Source organism: Rana temporaria, chromosome 2, assembly GCF_905171775.1.
Source record: "Rana temporaria chromosome 2, aRanTem1.1, whole genome shotgun sequence".
In the NCBI taxonomy this organism is placed as follows: Eukaryota; Metazoa; Chordata; class Amphibia; order Anura; family Ranidae; genus Rana; species Rana temporaria.
Genome location: NC_053490.1, coordinates 68813504 through 68823356, shown reverse-complemented (window position 1 = coordinate 68823356; position 9853 = coordinate 68813504). Strand labels below are relative to the sequence as shown.

Sequence of the window (9853 nt, the reverse complement as noted above, 5' to 3'; positions counted from 1 at the left end):
AAGAAAATTCACCGACGACGACGCCCGTTATAGACAAGGAGAGAGGAGGGAAAAAAAATAAGTCCGCGTCCACGCTAGAGTCCCTCCCCTTCCAAGCCACCACGTCTCCTCCCCTTCCTAGCCGCGCGCTTTAACACCTCCCTCTCCAACAGGGGCGCGCCAATCGCCTCAGCCACTCATAGCGGACCTGGTCGCGACACGGTTACGCGCACCCCCTCCCTCCCGAACAAATGAGCGGCGGGCTCGGGCTCGGTGACGTGACGCGCCTGACGTAAGAGGCCCTTTTTACTAGGAACCCGCCGAGGCCCCTCCCGCCCGCCTTAAAAAGCCGCGAGTGCGAAAGGAAGCGCTCAGTAGAGGGAGACAGAGGCTGCGAGAGGGGGAAGTAGTGCTGAACTCATTCAAACTTCTGTCACATCCACCGAGGGAAGGGAAGAAGGGAACCGGGCGGGGGGTTATAAACAAGGCCAGTCCGGCCTACAAACAGCACACTGAGCCCCGGGGCCTCCCTGTACAGAGACATATGACCGGCCACCCCCGATAAACACCACACGGCTGTCACACAAAGAGGAGAATGGGGCACATAGGCTGAGAGTGTCAGGCCTCCCCCCTCCTCCATCCTCTCCCCTCCTCCTCCTCCTCAGTACCGGCACCACTATGCCCATCTTACTCTTCCTCCTAGACACGTCCGCGTCCATGAACCAGCGCACCTACCTGGGCACTACCTACCTGGACATAGCTAAGGGCGCTGTAGAGACGTTTATGAAGGTATAGTACCGGAACACAGCGCCCCCACAGGACCGGGGAAGAAGTGCAGCTCACTCACTGTCTTCTTATGTGTACTCATCACCCCCCCTCTCCCTCTTCTCTGTCCCCTCAGCTCCGGTCTCGGGATCCCGCCAGCAGAGGAGACAGGTACATGCTGGTCACCCTGGAGGAGCCCCCGTATGGCATCAAGGTATGATAACCGCACACACCGACAGGGACATGGGAGGGAGGAGAGGGGGGATCCTACATGGATCAGGCCCTGGAGGACTGCACATGGACCACAGTCCTCCCAACTTCTGCAACAGCTGGCACCGATCACTCCTCATCCTAGTACAGCTGGCACTGCATGGAGGGGCCCTTTAATCACACGCTGTGTAGGGGAGGGTTAGACACCCTGTCAGGTCTTATCACGTCTGGGGGTGTCTGTAGGGGGGAGGGTTAGACCCTGTCAGGTCTTATCACGTCTGGGGGTGTCTGTAGGGTTAGACCTCTGTCAGATCTTAACATCTGGGGGTGTCTGTAGGGGGAGGCTTAGACCCCCCCCCCCCCGTCAGGTCTTATCACCGTCCATGGGGGCAGCAGACCTCTAGGGCCAGGTCACCCCCTGGGACGTATGCGTTCCCGCACATTTTTTGCACGTTCTGTTTGGACAGCCTGTTCATTTCAATGAGCAGCTGATGAACGCGCAAAAAAAAAGTACAGCCAACGCGACTTGTGAATTGCACCTGTGGCACCAAGCACTTTGGCAGCAAAGGTGCATTTTGGGTGCCGTTGGCAAGTATTTGTGTCCACGCGCATCCAAGGACCCTTTCACACAATTGGGCCGATTAGATCTGCCTGTCGGATTTTTGTTCGGCTCCTCTATTCTCCTGTATAGAGCGGCAGATGTGTCCATTGACATCCGCCGACGTCCGATCCTATCCAATAAAAGCAGACAGATGGGGGGTGTTAACGGACGTGTCGATTGACACCCTCCGACATCCAATCAAATAAAAATGGACGGATGGGGATCGTTCCTGAGTAAGGATGAGCTCCGGGGTGTTCGCATAGAACACGCGCAGAGCCCGCCAGGAAGTGTGCACCACGCTGCGCTAGTCACAGGCAGGGAGACATTTCCCGATCTCTGCCGCTGAGCATCGGGACAATGTCTCCCTGGCTGTGATTAGTGCAGCGTGGTGCACACTTCCTGGCGGGCTCTGCACGTGTACTATGCGAACACGCTGGAGCTCATCCTTATTCCTGAGCTGTCGGGCCCGATTAGACCCTCCAGTCTCCTCTATGGTGTGGCGGATGTGTCCGTTAACACCCACTGACATCCATTCGTAACCAATAAATATAGTTGGGTATCCACTCCCCATCTGTCACTCAGATGGCAGTCTGGTGTAAACAGGCAGGCGGTCTGTTTATATCCGACCACCCATAGAGAAGAGCTCACTGTGTCTGCTCTGCATAAGCTGGCAGGCCCGATAGGACCCTCCATACTTCTCTATAGTGCAGCGGATGTATACATTGACACCTGCCTACATCCGTTCCTATCCGATAAAAACAGACAGATGGAGATAAGTCCCCTCTATAGAGCAGCGGGTGTTACTGTACATTAGAGATGGGCTCGGGCATGTTAGGGATCCTAGTCCTTGCCCACCTGCCTGACCCCCCCCCCAGGACCTGACACTGCTAATTACAGACAGTGAGATGTTTCCTGGTCCTTCTACACAGGCCAGGAAATGTCTCCCTGCCTGGGATTAGCCGTGTTCAGTGTTGGCTTCCTGGCGTTTAAAGGGGAGTTTGGTTAGGACTACGATCCCAGACTTGTGTCCATTGACACCCACCGACATCCAATCAACTAAAAATATACAGTTGGGGATCTGTTCCCCCATCTGTCGATTGGATCGGGAGTTCCGTTTACATCTAACCGCCAGCAGAGGAGAGCAGGCTGTGTCTACTCTGCGTAAGCGGAGAGGGCATGGACCAATTGTCTGCTGGATCAGTTGACAGATTCCCTGCAGAGCTGGTGGGCATGATGGGACCCTCCATTCTTCTTTATAGAGCAGAAGATGTATCCATTGATGCCCACTGACATCTGATCAGATAAAAACAGACAGATGGGGATCCAGTCTCCTCTATGGAGGAGCAGATGTTAACGGACGTGTCCATTGATGCCTGCCAACATCCAATCTGATCAGATTAAAAACAAATGGGGATCCGTTCCCCATCTGTTGCTCGGATGGCAGGCAGGTGTAAAGCCAGATCAGTGGACATGTTCTCTGCTGAGCTAGCGGGCCCGATTGGACCCTCCATTCTCCTCAATAGAGCGGTGGACGTGTCCGTTTACACCCGCCGACATCAAATCATAACCAATAAAAATGGTTCGGGATCCGTTCCCCACCCAGATGGCAGTCAGGTGTAAACGGACTAGGGCCGAAACAACTAATTGATTAATCTAGTGTTCCCCAACCTTTTTGACCCCGGGGACCTGCTGCGTGGACGAAAATTGTGCCAAGGCGGGGGTTGGGGTTGGCACGCGGGGGGTAAACGATTTTTCGCAGGCAATTTGTCAGCGCATTATTTCTATTATTACATTGTAGTAATAAATGAAATAGTTCAACTCGCTATAATGCAGAATCCATGGAAGCCCTGAGCGTGTCACTTGCCACGTTGCCTGTCACCAGATGCGGAATGTCACTTGCCACATCACCTGCCACGGATTCGCAGGGTTCTCGCATTGCAGCAGTGTGAACCGCCCCTTATTAAAAGTCCCAGTATAAAAGTATTATCTAAGCCCCAGTATAAAAATATTATTCATGTCCCAGTACAAAAATATTATTAACCACTTAAGGACCACCCCATGTACATATACGTCCACAATATGGCACGTACAGGCACATGGGCGTATAGGTACGTCCTCCCCTATTAGCGGGTGGGGGGTCTGATCGGGACCCCCCCCGCTACATGCGGAGGTCGGGTCCGCTCGGGGAGCGATCCGGGACCACGGCGCGGCTATTTGTTTATAGCCGCTCCGTCGCGATCGCTCCCCGGAGCTGAAGAACGAGGAGAGCCGTGTGTAAACACGGCTTCCCCGTCCTTCACTATGGCGGCGCATCGATCGCGTCATTCCCTTTATAGGGAAGACACGATCGATGACGTCATTCCTACAGCCACACCCCCAAACAGTTGTAAACACATACTAGGTGCACCCTAACTCCTACAGCGCCACCTGTGGTTAACTCCCAAACTGCAACTGTCATTTTCACAATAAAGAATGCAATTTAAATGCATTTTTTGCTGTGAAAATGACAATGGTCCCAAAAATGTGTCAAAATTGTCCGAAGTGTCCGCCATAATGTCGCAGTCACGAAAAAAATTGCTGATCGCCGCCATTAGTAGTAAAAAAAAAATAAAAAATAAAAATGCAATAAAACTATCCCCTATTTTGTAAACACTATAAATTTTGCGCAAACCAATCGATAAACGCTTATTGCGATTTTTTTTACTAAAAATAGGTAGAAGAATACGTATCGGCCTAAACTGAGGAAAAAAAATGTTTTTATATATGTTTTTGGGGGATATTTATTACAGCAAAAAGTAAAAAATATTGCTTTTTTTTCAAAATTGTCGCTCTATTTTTGTTTATAGCGCAAAAACTAAAAACCGCAGATGTGATCAAATACCACCAAAAGAAAGCTCTATTTGTGGGGAAAAAAGGACGCCAATTTTGTTTGGGAGCCACGTCGCACGACCGCGCAATTGTCTGTTAAAGCGACGCAGTCCCGAACTGTAAAAACACCTTGGGTCTTTAGGCTGCATATTGGTCCGGGGCTTAAGTGGTTAAGGGACGGTTCACACTGCTGCGGTGCAGGAACCCTGCAAATCCACTGCGGGTTCCCGCATCGCAGGTTTTCCGGCGGCAGTTCACATTGCCCTATGCGAACTGCTGGGAGTGTCAGTTAAAAGTTAACACCCCCAAATCAGTTCGCATATCACAGTGCGATCTGCAAATTTGGACAGGAATCGGATCGCATGGGTGTTCACACCCATGCGATCCGTTTCTGCTACGGACAAAAAAAAAGGGTCCTGTGCGCGTTTGATATGAATTCATCCATACAATTTGCATGGCTAAAATCGCATCGCACAGAGATCGCATGTGACGTGCACTGCGGTGCAAATCACATCCGAACTCTGACATCGCTGCAGTGTGAACCAGCCCTAAATGTCCCAGTTTAAAAATGATTAAATGTCCCAGTATAAAAAAAATGATTAAATGTCCCAGTATAAAAAAAATTATTAAATGTCCCAGTATAAAAAAATGATTAAATGTCCCAGTATAAAAAAAATTATTAAATGTCCCAGTATAAAAAAATAAAATAAATGTGCCAGTATTAAACAATATAAAAGTCCCTCAGCAGTGCCCACTGTACTTACAGTCTCAGCGCGGGAATGTGAGGGGGAGCCGTTTGCGGGAATGCATAGAGCGGGTGGGCGGAGAGATGACGTAATTCTCTCTCTCTCTGCTTTCATCGGGCGGCTGCGCCAGGACTCTGTGTAGCGTAGCCTTGCACGTATGTAGGGCGGGACAGCGGCGCGCCTCTGCGCAGCTGAATTTCCAATGGATATAGTGGCGGTACGGCCCGCCAATGTGTCCTGTGCGTTGCGGCCCGGCTGGAGAGCTGCGGACCGGGGGTTGACGACCCATGGATTTATCGACAACTAATCGATTATGAAATTAATCGATTACAATTTTCATAATCGATTAATCGGCCAGTAACATAATGGGGTTAAAAAAAAAAGGCAAGGACTTTTTAACGCAAAATGGTGCGATTTTGTTTTTTTTGTTCAATATACTTCAATGGAGAAGCTGCAGAAAAGCATGTAATGTGTTTTTGCAGCAATTTGTGTTTTGTAATCTGCCCAACAACAAAATTGGCCCTAAAAAATGCAATTTTTTTTTTAAAGGCTATTATCCGATTAATCGAAACAATAATCGGCCAACTAATCGATTATGATAATAATAATCGTTAGTTGCAGCCCTAAAACGGACAGGCGGTCTGTTTACATCAGATTTTCCATACAGGAGAGCGCACTGCGTCTGTGTCCGCTTACCATAAGCAGAGCAGACACGGACCTGTCATCCACCGGATCAGCAGATAGTTTCCCCGCTAAGCAGACAGACCCCCCAGTCTCCCCTTTAGAGCAGGTGTCAACAAATGTGTCCGTTGACATCCGCCAACATCCAACCTGTTTCTATGCGCTAAAAACAGACTGATAGTGGGATCCATTTGCCATTCCTCGATTGGATCAGATGGCAGTCGGTGTAAATGGACAGACGGTCTGTTTACATTCAAACGCCCAGAGAGGAGAGTGGGCTGTCTCTGCCCTGCATGAGCTGACAAGAGCCAACCATCTGCCTGCTCAGCGGGTATCGGTAAACAGATTCCCCACTGAGCAGGCAGACTCCCGACTTGTGTGTAAGGGGCCTAACGAGGGCAGCACGTTTCCTGCACCGCATGTGGTGTGAGGGCAGCTTTACATTGATCCGCTATGTTTTGGCCGCAGCGCACTGTACCTGCAGTCTTGGTGCAGGTTGGTTGCACTTCGTCATAAACTTCAGTTATATCCCGCGGTTTTGGTGCACGTTTCTGAAAGCGCATCAAAATTCCTGCAAAATGCACCAAAATCGCAGGACGCAATAAAGTCTGACAAAAAGCAAACAAGACTGCAAGTACACTGCGTTGCAACTAAAGGGCAACGGGGACCATGTGAAAGCACCCCAAATGAACAGTAAGGCTTGGTTTACACCTATGCAGTTTGGTTTTGGTGGGTTGTGTTTTTTGCACATGCTTTTGCATTTTTATGTTTTTTTTTTTACCAGTTTGTTGGGCAGATTAAAAACTGCAAATGGCAGCAAAAATGCGCTACATGCTTTTCTGCAGCTTCTCATTTAAGTCTTTTGAACCAAAAGCACACCGTTTAGCATTTTGAAATTTCCCTGACACTTGCCATAAACGCAGCAACTGAAAAAAAGCATAGATGTGAACATGTCCCATAGGAAACCATGTTGGGTTGACTGTAGTGCATTTCTGCCAAAAAGCGCCTAAAAGCATGTTTAAACCGAGCCTTAGGCTTGGTTCATACTTTTGTGGGCGATTGTTGCTGTGGGATCGTGCTTGTTCCTTCAACAAACCGCAGGGAACAACGCACTGCTGCTCAGGAAATGTGTGGGGGTACCAGTAATCCTAATTGCACCCCCATGCAGTAGGAACTGCACCACGCTATGTGCTTTCCCTAGAGATGCGTTTTCGGTGGAGCAAAAAGTAATGGGAAAACTGCATATATGTAAACCAAGCCTAAAAAATCATCAGAAGCAGAGGTGTGCTGGAGGTGGTAATGCCAGCATTATTTTTTAGTTTTTAAAAACATAGTTTTCTGATACCAAGTGTCAATTTGTATAAGAATACAGCATTTGTATTTGGTTGTAGTACAGTCCCATTGACTTCACTGGTAGGTGTTTGGCAACTGGTACCTCCTGCCAAACATGTCTTGCCGAGTGTGGTTTGCTACACTATGGAGCATTACAGACGCAGCAGCATGTGCAGACCTGAGCAGTCACCCATGTAACACATGTATTCAGCGGCAAAATGGTGGGCTCAAATGCCCATACGCTGCACTTATGTTTCGCTAGAAGGGGTCAGTGTTTTCTGAGCGTGTGCCCAGCACAGAGACCGAGCTGTGTAAAGCTGGATACACATTAGAAGAAGTTCTTCGTTCAACCCAACAAGCTGCTTTTAGTAGGGGGATCTCTCCTGCTGTGCCTTGTGTTCCAACGGGGCACTGCACCCCTGGCAGAACACACTGCCAGTGCTGATCAAATGCTGGTTTTCCAGCATGCTTGTTTGATAGACCAGCTTCTTAAGACCAGCTACCATAGAACAAACAGCTGTGCACACTGGCCAGTAAAACATGGATCTACTGACTTTTTACTTCCCCTTTGCCATCTCTGTGAAAGGATCCTATGGCATAGTTTATACTTGTGGTTGGGCGGTGCTAGAAGCAAACGGTTGTGCCATGTTCTTACTGCCCGTTAACCACACTCACTAATGCAGTCATAGTGTATGCATACAGTGTTGCAAAGCATTGCAGCATGGTAAAGAACATCTCCCCTCTTCTGTTCAGTGCTGCCAGCCAAGCACAACCCATTTAGTGGAATGGGGCAGCACTACAACCAACCCACAACAGTGAACAATCCACCATGGATCTTCAAAGGGTTACCGCAAATATAAGCAAGCCCTTAGATTTCATCTTGCTTCCTGTTTTGGTGACGGATCACGATAGGACAATGCTGGATTCCTTGCGCATGTGCGCACCACCCAGCAGACAAGGTAAAAGGGGGATAAAAGCAAAATTATCCATCATTTCCTGTGTGAGAAGGCTAAAGTTCATCTCGAACATACATTTTTTTTATTTTATTTTTATTGCTTTGTTGCCATTGGAGGGTTTCTTTTACTTCCCTTCTGGTGAAAAGAAGTGTCACCAGGATGAGAAGTAAGAGGAAAACCCCAACAAAATCCCAGATAGAAAAAAGACCTGACAGGTATTCTAACTCTTCTCCCTTCATCTCAAGCTAGAGAAATACAATTTGGGCTTGTACATACATGGTAGTTGACATTTACACTGACTTGTAGAATGATATATACAATGCCCTGCTACCTAGGATTGACCATACTGTGGGTATGTGATCACTTGTATGAGTGCAGTAGAAAAAGTATGGTAATGGTGTTCACACTGCTGATAGGGTGGACACACATGCAACGTGGTCTGATGAGCAACGCACACATTCAACGTGATCTGATGAGCAACGCACACACATATACATGCAACGTGATCTGATGAGCAATGCACACATATACATGCAAGGTAGTCTGACGAGCAATGCACACATGCAATGTTATCTGATGAGCAACGTATACATGCAACGTGATCCGACGAGCAACGCACACATATACATGTAAGGTGGTCTGATGACTAGCACATGAATATGTGTGAACACTTGTCTTCTCAGGGGTTTGGGGGTGATGGCAATTGGAACAGCATTTCTGACTTGTTTTATGCTCCCCAACCACCTACATTTCTGCAAAAATTGGTAGCTGTGCATTTTCTAGGCCTTTAGATGTGACATCGCCTGATATGGAGACTGTCGTCTAATGCTTATCCCCAGTAGGAAATAGATGTCCAGCCAAAACTTTTTCTTAGTTTTGGATCCAGTAGGGAATGATTGGAACCTCTGTCAGATTTTTACTGCTATTCAAGCCTCCTATAGAGAGATTTCCCCTATTGTTTGTTTTCAACAGACAGAAAGTGAGTGGAGATCTGCAACAGATGCCAATGAAAAGTTAACAGCAATTTTTAGTCTTGACGCAGGTTAATGTATCGCACAATGCGTAGAGTGACTGGACCCTTAAGCCGGCCATAGACTGAGCAATGGTTGCAGGAAAGAAAATCTCTTGATTCCCCCATCAACATGGAATCCCTCCCATTGTGTTCTCTCGGTGGGAGAACGCTGATTACTGCTAGGGGCTATAATTGCATGTAAAATCAGACTTGCTGGCGGTTTATCGATTGCTCAACTTGGCTACATTCAGCCTGCCCATACGTGGTTCGAACCTCAGCCGGTCCCTGCCGAACTGGCTGAGATTCGAACCGTCTATGTTTGGCTTTACTAATAGGAAATCTCTGCAAAAGAGCCTAGTTAGCAGCTTTAAACAAGAAGGTGTTCTAATTTTCATCCAATATTAAAACTTAAATATTGTGCCTGGACTTTCACTTTGAGTGCCGGTCATAACTAAGATTGGGAAGAATATGAATTCTTGATCTAAAAAGTTCAAAAGTGGGCAGGCCTGCCCATGGCCAGGTATACATTAACCCCCTAGATTCTCTCTAATTCTGTTGTCTGATCCTGACTCTTCTGTTAGAAAGTCACTAGAGGTCACCTCAGCCTGACATTTGTTGTACCTTTGTGGACTACCTGACCTCACACACACATTGTGTACTGTCTTCTAAATATGCATAATGGTTTCAAATATCATAGCCCTGT

General features: G+C 48.0%; 1 protein-coding gene across 3 annotated transcripts in view; it reads left to right on the top strand.

Annotated features, from left to right (window-relative positions):
- The first annotated feature begins 312 nt into the window (after positions 1 to 312).
- Positions 313 to 9853, top strand: part of INTS6 (integrator complex subunit 6) — a 91374-nt gene continuing 81833 nt past the window's right edge. For 2 of the 3 annotated variants that reach the window (XM_040340330.1, XM_040340329.1), the window contains exons 1-2: positions 338 to 768; positions 881 to 958. In XM_040340330.1, coding sequence (XP_040196264.1) covers positions 658 to 768; positions 881 to 958 — 189 coding nt within the window. In that variant the 5' untranslated portion in view covers positions 338 to 657. Of the gene's footprint in view, positions 769 to 880; positions 959 to 9853 lie in introns of all 3 variants that reach the window. The other variant, XM_040340331.1, reaches the window with a different exon arrangement.